General features: G+C 37.7%; 1 protein-coding gene across 1 annotated transcript in view; it reads right to left on the reverse strand.

Moving 5' to 3' along the window:
* The window catches only part of LOC116911304 (complement factor H-like), a 69,552-nt gene that overhangs the window by 21,479 nt on the left and 34,226 nt on the right, over positions 1–13,847 (reverse strand). The window contains exons 5-7 of the mRNA XM_032915218.1: positions 13,000–13,173; positions 11,572–11,754; positions 11,307–11,486 (exon numbers count right to left, since the gene is read on the reverse strand). Of these exons, the coding sequence (XP_032771109.1) occupies positions 11,307–11,486; positions 11,572–11,754; positions 13,000–13,173 (537 nt within the window). The remainder of the gene's footprint in view (positions 1–11,306; positions 11,487–11,571; positions 11,755–12,999; positions 13,174–13,847) is intronic.

The raw sequence follows: 13,847 nt of genomic DNA on the forward strand, positions 1-13,847 counted from the left end.
AATCCAGCCCTACAAATGATAATAGATGAAGAACTCCAACACAAGAAGGAAAACTACACCCTAGCAAAAGCAGGAAAGTAATCTTGTTGCAATGAAAACAAAAGAAGAGAGACACACAAACATAATTCCACTTTTAACAACAAAAATAACAGAAAACAACAATCACTATTCCTTAATATCTCTTAACATTAATGGACTCAATTCCCCAATAAAAAGACATAGATTAACAAACTGTACACGTAGAGAGGAATCAGCATTTTGCTGCACACAGAAAACACACCTCAGTGACAAAGACAGACACTATCTCAGAATTGGCTGGAAAAAAACTTTCCAAGAAAATGGTTCAAAGAAACAAGCTGGAGGAGTAATTCTAATATCACATAAAATCGACTTCCAACCAAAAGTTGGAAGTTAACAGATATTTATAGAACATGTCATCCTAAAACAAAAAATATATTCCATCTTCAGCACCTCACGGTACATTATCCAAAATTGACCATGTAATCAGTCAAAAATCAGTCCTCAATAGATACAAGAAGATTGAAATAATCCAATGCATCCTATCAGATCACCACAGACTAAGGCTGGTCTTCAATAACAACATTATTAAAAGTCTCCAAAACAAAAAACAAAAAAAAAAGTACAGGACCAGATGGGTTTAGTGCAGAATTCTATCACACCTTCAGAGGAGACCTCATACCAATACTGTCCAAAATATTCCACAAAGTAGAAACAGAAGGAGCACTACCCCATCCCTTCTATGAAGCGACAGTTACGCTTATACCTCATCGACTCAAAGACCCAATGAAGAAAGAGAACTTCAGACCAATTTCCCTTGTGAATATTGACACAAAAATGCTCAATAAAATTCTCACAAACAGATGCAAGAACACATCAAAATGATCATCCATCATGATGAAGTAGGCTTCATCCCAGGGATGCAGCGATGGTTCAACATAAGGAAATTCTTCAACTTAATCCACTATATAGACAAACTCAAAGGAAAAAACACATGATCATTTCATTAGATGCTGAGAAAGCATTTGACAAAATTCAAGACCCCTTCATGATAAAAGTTCTGGAAAAATAAAAAATTCAAGGCCCATATCTAAATATAGTAAAAGCAATACGCAGCAAGCCAGTAGCCAACATTAAACTAAATGGAAAGAAACTTGAAGCAACCCCACTAAAATCAGACAAGGCTGCCCATTTTCTCCCTACTTATTCAACATAATATTCAAAGTCATAGCCACAGCAATCAGACAATAAAATGAGGTCAAAGGGATACAAATTGGAAAGAAAGAAGTCAAAATATCACTATTTGCAGAAGACATGATAGTATACTTAGGTGACCCCAAAAATATCAACAGAGAACTACTAAGCCTGATAAACAAATTCAGTAAAGTGGTTGGGTATAAAATTAACTCAAACAAATCAACATCCTTCCTCTACTCAAAGGATAAACAGGCGTAGAAAGAAATTAGGAAAATGACACCCTTCACAGTAGTCACAAATAATATAAAATACCTTGGTTTGACTCTAAGCAATCAAGTGAAAGATCTTTATGAGAAGAACTTCAAGTTCCTGAAGAAAGAAATTGAAGAAGATCTCATAAGATGGAAAGACCTCCTATACTCATGGATTGGCAGGATTAATATAGTAAAAATGGCCATTTTGCCAAAAGCAATCTACAGAGTCAATGCAATCCCCATCAAAATTCCAACTCAATTCTTCATAGAGTTAAAAAGAGTAATTTGCAAATTCATTTAGAATGACAAAAAAACCCAGGATAGCAAAAACTGTCCTCAACAATAAAAGAATTTCTGGAGGAATCACCTTCCTTGACCTCAAGCAGTATTACAGAGCAAATAGTCATAAAAACTGTATGGTATTGGTACAGAGAAAGATAGATAGATCAGTGGAATAGAATTCAGAAATGTACCTACACACCTATGGTCACTTAATCTTTGAAAAAGGAGCTAAAACCATCCAATTGGTGAAAAGATAGCATTTTCAATAAATGGTGCTCGTTCAACTGGAGGTCAGCATGTAGAAGAATGCAAGTTGACCATTCTTACCACCTTATACAAAGCCAAAGTCCAAGTGGATCAAGGCCCTCCACATCAAACCAGACACACTCAAACTAATAGAAGAAAAAGTGGGGAACAGTCTTGAACACATGGGCACTGGAGAAAATTTCCTGAACAGAGCACCAATGGCTGAGGCTCTAAGATCAAGAATCAACTAGTGGGATCTCATAAAGCTGCAAAACTTCTGTAAGGCAAAGGACACTGTCATTAGGACAAAATGGTAACCAACTGATTGAGAAAAGATCTTTACGAATCCTACATCCGATAGAGGCTAATATCCAAAATATACAAAGGACACACGAAGTTAGAGAGCCAAATAACCATACAGAGCTAAACAAAGAATTCACAGCTGAGGAATATCAAATGGTTGAGAAGCACCTAAAGAAATGTTTAACATCCTTAGTCATCAAGGAAATGAAAATCAAAACAACCCTGAGATTCCACCTCACACCACTCAGAAGGGCTAAGATCAAAAACTTTGATGAGAGCAGATTCTGTTGAGGATATGGAGAAAGAAGAACATTTCACCATTATTGGTGGGATTGCAAGCTTGTACAACCACTTTGGAAATCAGTCTGGAGGTTCCTCAGAATATTGGACATTGCACTTCCTGAGAACCCAATTATAACTCTCCTGGGTATATACTCAAAAGACGCTCCAACACACAACAAAGTCACAGGCGCCACTATGTTCATAACAGCCTAATTTACAATAGCCAGAAGCTGGAAAGAACCCAGATGCCCTTCAACAGAGGAATGAATTCAGAAAATGTGGTACATTTACACAATGGAGTACTACTCAGCTATTAAAAACAATGTCTTCATGAAATTCAAAGGCAAATGGATGGAACTAGAAAATATCATCCTGAGTGAGGTAACCCAATCACAGAAAAACACATATGGTTTGCATTCACGAATAAATGGATATTAACCCCAATGCTCAGATTACCCAAGATACAATCCACAGACCACATGAAGCTCAAGTAGAAGGATGAACAAAGTGTGGATGCTTCACTTCCTCTTAAAAGGGGAAACAAAAATATTCATAGGAGGGGATATAGATAAAGTTTTGAGTAGAGAGTGAAAGAATGGCCATTCAGAGCCTGCCCCACATGGGTATACAGCCCATATATATATATACAAACATCAAAACTAGATAATATTAATGAAGGTAAGAAGTGCAAGCTGACAGGAGCCTGATATAGCTGTCTCCTGAGAGGCACAGAGAGACCATGTCAAATACAGAGGCAAATGCTTAGCAGCAAACTACTGAACTGGGAATGAGGTCCCTGTTCGAGGAACTAGAGAAAGGATTGAAGGAGCTTGCAACACCATAAGAACAACAATACCAACTAACCAGACCTCCCGTGGACTAAACTATTGCCCAAAGACTACACGTGTGCAGACCCATTCCTCCAGATGCATATGTAGCAGAGGATGGCCTTGTTGGGTACTAGTGGAAGGAGAAGCCCTTGTTCCTACCAAGGCTGGACCCTCCAGTGTGGGGGAATGTCAGTGGGGGGAGGCAGGAGTCTGGGGTGGTTAGGGAGGGGGAACACCCTTATAGAAGAAGGGGAGGAGGATGGGATAGGGTGCTTATATCCCAGAAACCTGAACAGGGAATAACATTTGAAATGTAAATAAAAAATATCCAAAAACAATAACAAAAAATACATGATGACAGGAGTCTGATATAGCTGTCTCCTGAGAGGCTCATCCAGAGCATGACAAATAGAGAGGCAAATGCTATTAGCACGCATTTAAATGAGAATGGGTCCCTGTTGGAGGAATTAGTGAAAGGAGTGATGGAGCTGAAGGGGCCTGCAACACCCCCATAAGAACAACAATACCAACCAGCCAGAGCTCCCAGGGATTAAGCAACTACCCAAAGACTTACACATGGACAGAGCCATGGCTACAGCTGCATATGTAGCAGAGGATGGCCTTGTTGGGCACCAATGGGAGGAGAAGCCCTTGTCCCTACCAAAGCTGCACCCCCCAGTGCAGGGGAATGTTAAATGGGGGAGGTGGGTTGGAGTGGGGAGGTGGAACACTCTTGTAGAGGAAGGGGAGGGGGAGGGGATAAGGATCTTATGGCCGGAAAACTGGAAAAGGGAATAACATTTGAAATGTAAATAAAAAATATCCAATAAAGAATAAATAATAAAATAATCCTTGCCAACCAAAATACTGAGAGGAACCATGCAGAAGTAGCTTATGATGTAATAACTAGGTGTTCTATACAGTCTTTTACATCTTAGAGAGTTTGTGACATGCAGGGATTTAGGTACTTGGCAAGAAGTACATTGGAAATCATTGTCTCAGATGCTTCATATAGGTAATGATTATGACTTTACCAGCTTTTGTCCCATACGTGAAAGATGTGAAAACGTTTATGTTTGTTGCCCTCCCATTGTATTAACTTTACTTTATAATTGGAAATATTAAAATCAAAACAAATATAAATAGGATATTAGAAGTTTCTAGTTTAAACTCCCTTTTTGATGTACACGATATGAGAGAAAACATCTGGGGTTGGAGATTTAGCTCAGTGGTAGAGCGCTTGCCTAGCAAGCGCAAGGCCCTGGGTTCGGTTCCCAGCTCCGAAAAAAAAAAAAAAAAAGAAAAGAGAGAAAACATCTAATATGTATATATGTATTTATATACTTATATATGTATATATAATAGTATAGAAAAGAAATGTTTCAAAATATTTTAGGACATAGAGAATTGATATAAAAAATGCCCATCTATTTTCTTTATATTCCCACCATAAGAGTCTATAAGAAGCTGTAACATATGCCAGATCATCTAAAAATATATTATTACACAATAATAAAACTTGCCTGCTTCCCTTCATCCCTGCGCATTGCACTGGGGTAGATCATCAGATTGTCTGCCCCTCTGATAATCCCACAGTCTATAGGCCTTGCAGGAGATCTGCTGCACCCAGGGCTACAGATTGGAACACTCCCGAATAAGTGCTGCAGCTGGGAACCCCAAAGAGCCGGGCAGACTAGGAACACATCCCCTCTGCTCAAACTCCACTTTCCTTTTTGCTGGGACAGATCATCAGCTTATCTGATCCTGTGAAGACCCTGCAGTCTGAAGGGCTCCCAGGAGATCTGCTAGAGCAAGGGACACAGGAGGCAGACTCCAGACAGAGACAGTCAGGCCAGTGAACACCAGAGATAAGCAGATGACAAGAGCTAAGCACAAGACCATAAGCAACAGAAACCTTTGGCACCATCAGAACACAGTTCTCCCACCACAGCAAGCCCTGAATACAACAACACACCTGAAAACCAGAACACTGACCTAAAATCCTATTTCATGAAGATAATAGAATCCGCTAAGGAGGCTATAAATAACTCACTAAAAGAAACACGTGAAAACACAGGTAAACAGTTAGAAGCCCTTAAAGAGGAAACAAATAATCCCCGAAAGAAATACATGAAAAGACAATCAAACATATGAAGAAATTGAACAAAGCAGTCCAAGACCTAAATATGGAAGTAGGAACAATAAAGAAAACACAGAACGAATGGAAATATTCAACCTCTGGAGGTAGGAGTTAGGGGGATCCTCTAGAAAGTGCCAGAAACTTGGGAGGTGAAAGATATACAGGACTCAAAGGGAGGGACCTTAAATAAAGCACCCAACAGTAGAGAGAGGGAACTTTTAGCATCCACCTCCAGTAGAAAGACAGGGCATCAAGTAGAGGAATGTGATTGCCATCCCACAGTCAAAAATTCTGACGCAGAATTTTTACAGTGTAAAAGAATTGCATGGACAGAAAGACTGAGGGAAAAGAGGTCCAATGACCAGCCCAACTTAGAATCCAATACAAGGGAAGTCTTCAAGTCCTGACATTATTGCTAATGTTATGATGTGCTTATAGATAGTCTAACATGGCAGTCCTCTGAGAGGCCCAACAAGCAGCTGATGAGAAGTACGCAGATACTTACACCCAAACATTGGACTGAAATCATGGATCCCCATGGTTGAGTTAGGGAAAGGCTGGAAGAAGTTGAAGAGGAGGGCAACCCCATAAAAAGATCAGCAGTCTCAACTAATCTGAACCACTGCGATCTTTCAGACACTGAGACACCTACCAGGAAGCATACCCAAGCTGGACTGAGGACCCTGACACATATATAGTAGAGGGCTAAAGGGTCGGGCCTCAGAGTGTGAAAACATGTGTAACCCTCAAGAGTCTTGAGGCCCTAGGGAGTGTGGAGGACTGGTGGGGAGGGGACATCATTTTAGAGACAGGGGGAGGAGGTTTCACATGAGGAACTGTGGGAGGGGGGACCTGGAGGGAGGCAACAGCCGGACTTTAAAAAAATAAAAGTAATAATAATAAAAAGGGACAAAGCATTTTTTCTTTCAAAAAAAGAAGAAAAGAAAGACAAATGGAGGCAACCCTGGAAATGGAAAACCTAGGAAAGAGGTCAGGAATTACAGATGTAAATATCACCAATAGAATACAAAAGATTGAAGAGAAAATCTCAGGCATAGAAGATACTTTAGAAGACATTGACACAATGGTAAAAGAAAACTCAAATCAGAAAAATCTCCTAACCCAAAACATCCACAGAATCCAGGACACAGTGAAAAGACAAAAGCTAAGAATAGTAGGAATAGAAAAGAATGAAGATTCCCAGCTCAAAGGACCAGAAAGTATCTTCAACAAAATTATAGAAGAAAACATCATAAAGGTACAAGAAGCCTATATAGCACCAAACAAATGGGACCACAAAAGAAAATCCTCTCATCACATAATAATCAAAACACTGAATACACAAAATGAAGAAAGAATATTAAAAGCTGCAAGGGAAAATGGCCAAGTAACATGCAATGGTAGACCTATCAGAATTGCACCAGACTCCTCAACAGAGATCCTAAATAGAGAAGAGCCTGGTCAGAGGTCATACAGACCCTAAAAGAACACAAATGCCAGCCCAGGGTACTATACCGTATGAAACTCTCAATCATAATAGAAGGAGAAAACAAATATTTGATGACAATTTCAAATTAAAACCATATCTACCAATCCATTCTACAGATGATTCTAAAAGAAAAACTCTAACCCAAGGAGAATAACTATACTACCACCACCAACAACAACAACCCCCCCCAAAAAAAAAACAAGAAATTAATCACCTCACAGCAAAAACAAAAAAAAGAGAATCATATACACATAATGCCACAACCTAACAGGAACTAACAATCTTCTGTCTTTAATATCTCTCAATATCAACGAACACACTTCCCCAATAAAAAGACCTTCACTAACAGACTAGATACTCAGGAAGCATCCAGCATTGTGCTGAGTACATGAAACACACTTCAATGATGCAGAATACCCAAACTTATGGAACATAATGAAAACCATGCTAAGAGAAAAATTCAGAGCACTAAGTGCCCCCGTAAAGAAATTGGAGGGATTCTACACTAGCAACTTAACAGGACACCTGAAAGCCCTAGGAAAAAAAAAAAAGCAAACACCTCTAGAGGAGTAGACAAAAGGAAATAGTCACACTATAGCTGAAATCAACCAAACAGAAACAAAAGCACAATAAAAACAATCAACAAAACCAAAGCTGGTTCTTTGAGAATATCAACAAGATAGACAAACCTCTGACCAAACTAACTAGAGGAACAGAAGAATCCAAATTAACAAAATCAGAAATGAAAGGGGAGAAATAGCAACAGAAACAGAAGAAATTGAAAAAATCCTCAGATCCTGTTACAAAAGCCTATACTCTACACAGTGAAAATCTAGATGAAATGGAAGATTGTTCTAGACAGGTAGCATGCACCAAAGTTAAATCATGAGCAGGTAAACTATCTAAATAGGCTCATATCACCTAAGGAAACAGAAGACATCATTAAAAACCTCCTAACCAGGGGTTGGGGATTTAGCTCAGTGGTAGAGCGCTTGCCTAGGGAAGCGCAAGGCCCTGGTTCATCCCCAGCTCCGAAAAAAAAAAAAAAAAAAAAAAACCTCTAACCAAAACAACACAGGGCAAGATGGCTTTAGTGCAGAATTCTACTATACCTTCAAATAAGAGTTAATATCAACACTTCTCAAACTATTCCATCAAATAGAAACAGAAGGAACAAAACGTAATTCATTCTATGAAGCCACAATTACTCTGATACCTAACAAAGACCCAACAAAGAAAGAGAACTTCAGACCACTTTTGCTTATGAATATTGATGCAAAAATGCTCAATAAAATTCTAGGAAATTGAATCAAAGAACACATCAAAGCCATCATTCAGTATTATCAAGTAGGCTTCACCACAGTTTGGTTAGATATACAAAAATCTATGAACATAATTCACTATATAAGAAAAAAATCAAAGAAAAAACTCACATGATCATCTCATTAGATGCTGAAAAGCCCTTTGACAAAATACAACACCCCTCCATGTTAAAAGTAGTGGATAGATCAGAAATTCATGGCCCATAAATAAACATAATAAAAGCAGCATATGACAAACCAATGGCCAGTATCAAATTGAATGGAGAGCTACTTTAAGCAGTCCGACTAAAATCAGGAACAAGACAAAGACGCCCACTCTCCCCCATGCACTACTCTATATGTATGTAAAGTTCTAGCTAGAGCAATAAGACAACAAAAGGAGATCAAGAGATATAAATTGACAAATTATAAGTCAAGGTATCACTATTTGCAGATGATATGATAGCATACTTAAGTGACACCGAAAATTCTACCAAAGAACTTCTACACCTGGTAAATAACTTCAGCAAGGTGGTTGGATATAAAATTAACTCAATCCAATTCGTAGCCTTCCTTTACAGAAATGATAAATGGGCTGAGAAAGAAAATAGGGAAACTGCACCCTTCACAACAATCACAAATAATACAAAATATCTTGGGATGGGGAGTGGGTAGCGACTAGACTGTAAAAATTTAAAGTGAAAAAGAATGTGCATATCTTATTAGTTAAGTGAGTGCTATATAAAGCCCTTTTAATATGTTGTATGTTTTAATTACTCAGTGAAGAGTGGGTTTATTTGAACTAGAGAAAAATTCAATATGGATCCTAGATATATAGAGTGAGGTGATTCTGGATAGAGCAAATAAAAGTAAGTAATTAGCCAAAGTATTGTAAGTGCTTTATAAAATGGTATTTAAAATATTGACTGATGCAATTTAATCTCTCAAGATACCTGAGAAATAGTCCCTTCCTTAAGATTGGTTTTCAGGAAGACAAGGCTGTTGTTCTGTGGTGGAAGAAATATAGTCAAGGGAGAATAGTGACTCTGTGATTGATTTGTTTATAAAAGAATCTCATATTTGTTAAAAAAAAAAAGAAAGCTACAGATATGAAGAATAATAACATTGTAACAGTTTAACAATTTTTGTATGGTATGATTACCTCTGTAGCACATCGTGAGGTAGCTGGAGAGACTCACATGAATATGATCACACACCTATTAACCTTAGACCAAAGCTCTGAATTCTAACAAAAGGATAAAGCTGAACACTGGAAGTCAAATGTAGAATTAATTTTCATGCCCAGTATGTGTCAGATTCTGTCCCATAAAAAAATTGGTTAAGCAGTTTTGAGACAGTCATGAAGTTTTAAAGGATTGAAAGCAGTACTTTGACAGAATGTGTTTGCTTAGCAAAAATTATAAGGAATGATGAGTAGAAGTACTGGTTTACATGACAAAGAGTTTCAGAGTTGGTTGGACTTCTGGGTATGGAGAGCATATCACTAAACAACACAGGTATAAGTGCTCTTTCCAAAGGAGCCCTATGTTTCCCTAACATTATCCAATACCTAAAACTGCAATGATCAGTAACACTGGACACCAGGGACTATGCTGAAGGAAAACACAGTATCGCACTAAAAAAAAAAAAAAACAAAACAAAAACAAAAAAAAAACCCTTTAGTTTCAGAGAGAAGTGAGTGTAAGGCCCATAGTGCTTTCAGCCACTCAGTAAAGATTCAATAAAACAAACAAACAAAAACAAACAACAACAAAAAAACCATGTTACTTGTTGTGGTTTGCCCTGGAGTTATCTGTATTTTGATGCTAATTCCACTGCCCCAAGGACAGTTGCCTAGTCACATACTCAGGAATCAGGTGACTTCACCTGAAGGAACCTTCTCCCCATTGAATTTGTAAAATACAGGTGAGGGGCAGGTACAAGATAGAAGGAGGCCTGTCATTGGAGGAGAAGGAAGGATGAGTGGAAGAGAAGTTTTAAGGAAGAGGAGGAGACTGGAACGGAAAGGAGGAGAGAGGAGAGAGAAAGAGAGAAACCGTGGCAGGACAATGGAGGCTGATGTTAAGATTCTGCTCTGTATATTTACAGGTTGTTATTAATGTTTTTAAGGGATGGATGGTACTGGGCTTTGTATGTTTAGGTGAGCAATTATATCTTATCAATTGGGTCAAAGGTTATTGTGTTGTGTGGTCTTTCATGTGTAGCGATTTAAGTGTAAGAAAGTATGTGGCTGCTGGTCTGGGCCACCACAGAGTTAGGATGTGTTTCAGCCAAGATATCTAGCAGATATCTTGGGGCACTGAGGTGCTGGACCTAAGTGTGGTAAAAGACAACCTTACTTTTTTATTTTTTATATTTTTACAACAACAGTTACTCATTGCAGAGTGAACTCATCCATAGATTCCCATCTAATTACAGACTTTTTGGTATAGCCGAATGCCGAATTCTACAGCTGATGACAGGGACTATGGTCCAAATAGCAACACATTTGACTTCAGTTTTCAGCATGTAGAACAGACAGAAGCATCATAGCAGCTCTGAAAGAGCAAAGTTTGTTATGGGAGTGGGAAATGGGAGATTTGCAGACTTTATTTAATAGCTATTCAAGACCTGGAAGGAGAATGTCATATAATAACAGCAATGGTATTTTGTAACATAGTCATATATTCTTTGGTATTAGTGTTCACAATTCACATTTCAGCCACATGAAAATTTATAGTTAAAAACTAAATTTGACAGAATAAATAGTAAACATTTACAGATTTTATTATTAATGTCTTTTTGTCTGTAGACTTGCATCAAATATAAGCAGTTAGTTTGGATTTATAGTAAGATAAAATGTCTCAATGAAGATTACTAACTACAATGATATGTAGTAGGAAATAGTTCTGCACTAAAAATATTAGACTTTAGGAGGTGTTAATTTGAGGCATACAGACTTACCAACACATTGAGGAAGCTGGGCCCACCTCCCACTAATGCAAGAAACTGATCCCTGTCCAATCATTGTGAAGGTTTCTGCACAAGTAAACTCCACTGAATCTCTGTGGTGGTAGGGAGGGACAGGAAACTTGACAGAGCCATGCTTAAGTTCAGGAATGTCTCCACATGTTCTCTTCTCCTCTGTAGGTATTTCACATAAGTTACTTATAATTAAAGCATCTCTTGGGATGCAAAACAATTTTTAAGTAATAATCATTTTAATTACCAACACATATTGGCAAGGTTGTCCACTTCCCATCAACACACTGGATTTTATTGGGTCCCTTCAGTAGAAATCTAGTTTTGCAATCATATTCCACAACGTCACCATGGCTGTATTCAGCTTTCTTTGTTCCCTTAATTTTCCCATTGAGTAGTTCAGGATATTGACCACAGGATCTTACTTGACCTATTACAGGAATACCATGTAACTATAAATCCATCTTACAGTCCAAAACTCTAGTAAATGGAGATATTAAAAAAATATTCACAATATCGCTTTTAATAACACTTTATAAATAAAAAATATTTACCCTAACCTCACATTTCACAGTTGTAATATACTACCTGGGGGATCCATCCCATAGGCAACCACCAAACCCAGTCACTATGGCTGATGCCTAGAAGTGCTTGATGACAGGAACCTGTAAGAATAACTTCCTGAGAAGTTCTGTCAGAGCCTTTCTGATACAGATGAGAATGCTTGCAGCTAACCATTGGACTGAGCACAGAGACCCCAAAAAAGGAGTTAGAGAATGGACTGAAGGTGCTAAAGGGGTTTGCAACCCCATAGGAAGAAAAACACTATCAACCAACCAGGTCTCCAGAGCTCCTGGGGACTAAACCACTAGCCAAAGAGTACACATGGAGGGATCCATGGCTCCAGTCACATATCTAGCAGAGGATGGCATTTTCTGGCATCCATATAAGAAGCTCTTGGTCCTGTGAAGGCTCATTTCTCCAGTGTAGAGGAATGCCAAAGAGAGGGTGGGAGCATCCTCATAGAACAAGGGGAGGAGGAAAGGGTGATTGGAGAGGGAAAAAAGGAGATAACATTTGAAATGTAAATACAAAAAATACCCAATAAAAATAAATTAAAAAATAACATTTCAATCATATTTAAGGTAGAACAATGTTTGGTAAACTTGAGACTTGAAGATACACGTAAATCATTCAGCAACTGAGTTGTGTCAATTAAAGGGATTTTCACTTTCACCAACAATATTTTAGCATATAATTATTACTTTGTAAAAAAGTTTCAGCACTGTAGAAAGTGTTTAATCAATCTGTTTTGATCTGCTATTGAATTCATTAAAATCTTCTTAAATACTCTTTGGACTTTATGCAATGTAATGTTATATTTACACTTCAAAAATGCCAACATTAATGGTAATGGAGACAAAATGAAAGAAGTGTCTTCTGGCTAAGACATTATGTCTGCATGTGTAAACACATTGATAACACATTTTAAGAAGTAACTTAGCCTGGTGTTAACCTTGTAAGTAAGTGACTGTATATTAGCCTCACAATATCGAGCCCTTGTATGTATCTTTGAATTTGCTTCAGATTATAGACATACTGCAAAACTGAGGGATATTAAGAAGGAAAATAAACTTCTGAATTTCATTCAAAACAGTGTAAAACAGATACTGACCTTTACATGTCGGAAAACTAGGGGACCATCCAAAGTCATAGCATTGCACTGAATCTGGTCCAACTCTGTGTCCTGGTCGGCAAGAGAATTTCAACAAATCTCCAACTGTATATTTTATTTTCCTGGGATAAACAACTAAGCGTGGGTCTAATATGGGAATGCTGCATTCAATTTCTTGAAAGGCAAGATAATTAGAATATACAATTAGTCACTGATAAGTAGGCTTATCTCTCTCATGTGCACTTACATTTATGGACATAAGTGACAATCTTCCTTATGAAAAATGCTGCATATGAAGTTTAGCATAGTCTCTAAATCAGTATAAAACTCTCTGAGAAATATTAGATGGTGCAATGTATTCAGTATGTAATTAATTGTTAAAATCAACTTATTTTTAGTGAATCTGATTTGCTATAGAGAACTATTAAAGTAATAAGGCCCCTAAATTCACAATACAAAATTGTTTTTTCGTCCTTGAAATTAGTGCCATCATGTATCCAAATAACATATAAAATTTATTTTAGTTTTATATAGTTGAGAAAGTAGATCACATAATTTAGTTCTCATTCATCTAAAGTTAGGAAAATATAATTAATCTATTTTAAGTTAAAAATAAAAAGGATGCAAAAGGCATTTACATTAAGCTACTTTTGTACTTCCAATTCTTATTGATAACTAACTGCCAATTATTCTGATTCAAAATAATTGCACTGGAGAGATGGCTCAGTAGTTAAGAGCCCTGACAACTCTTCCAGAGGTCCTGAGTTCAGATCCCAGCAACCACATGGTGTCTCACAAAATTCTACAATGAGATCTGATGCCCTCTTTTGTTGTGTCTGAAGACAGCT

This window comes from Rattus rattus, chromosome 10 (assembly GCF_011064425.1).
Source record: "Rattus rattus isolate New Zealand chromosome 10, Rrattus_CSIRO_v1, whole genome shotgun sequence".
In the NCBI taxonomy this organism is placed as follows: Eukaryota; Metazoa; Chordata; class Mammalia; order Rodentia; family Muridae; genus Rattus; species Rattus rattus.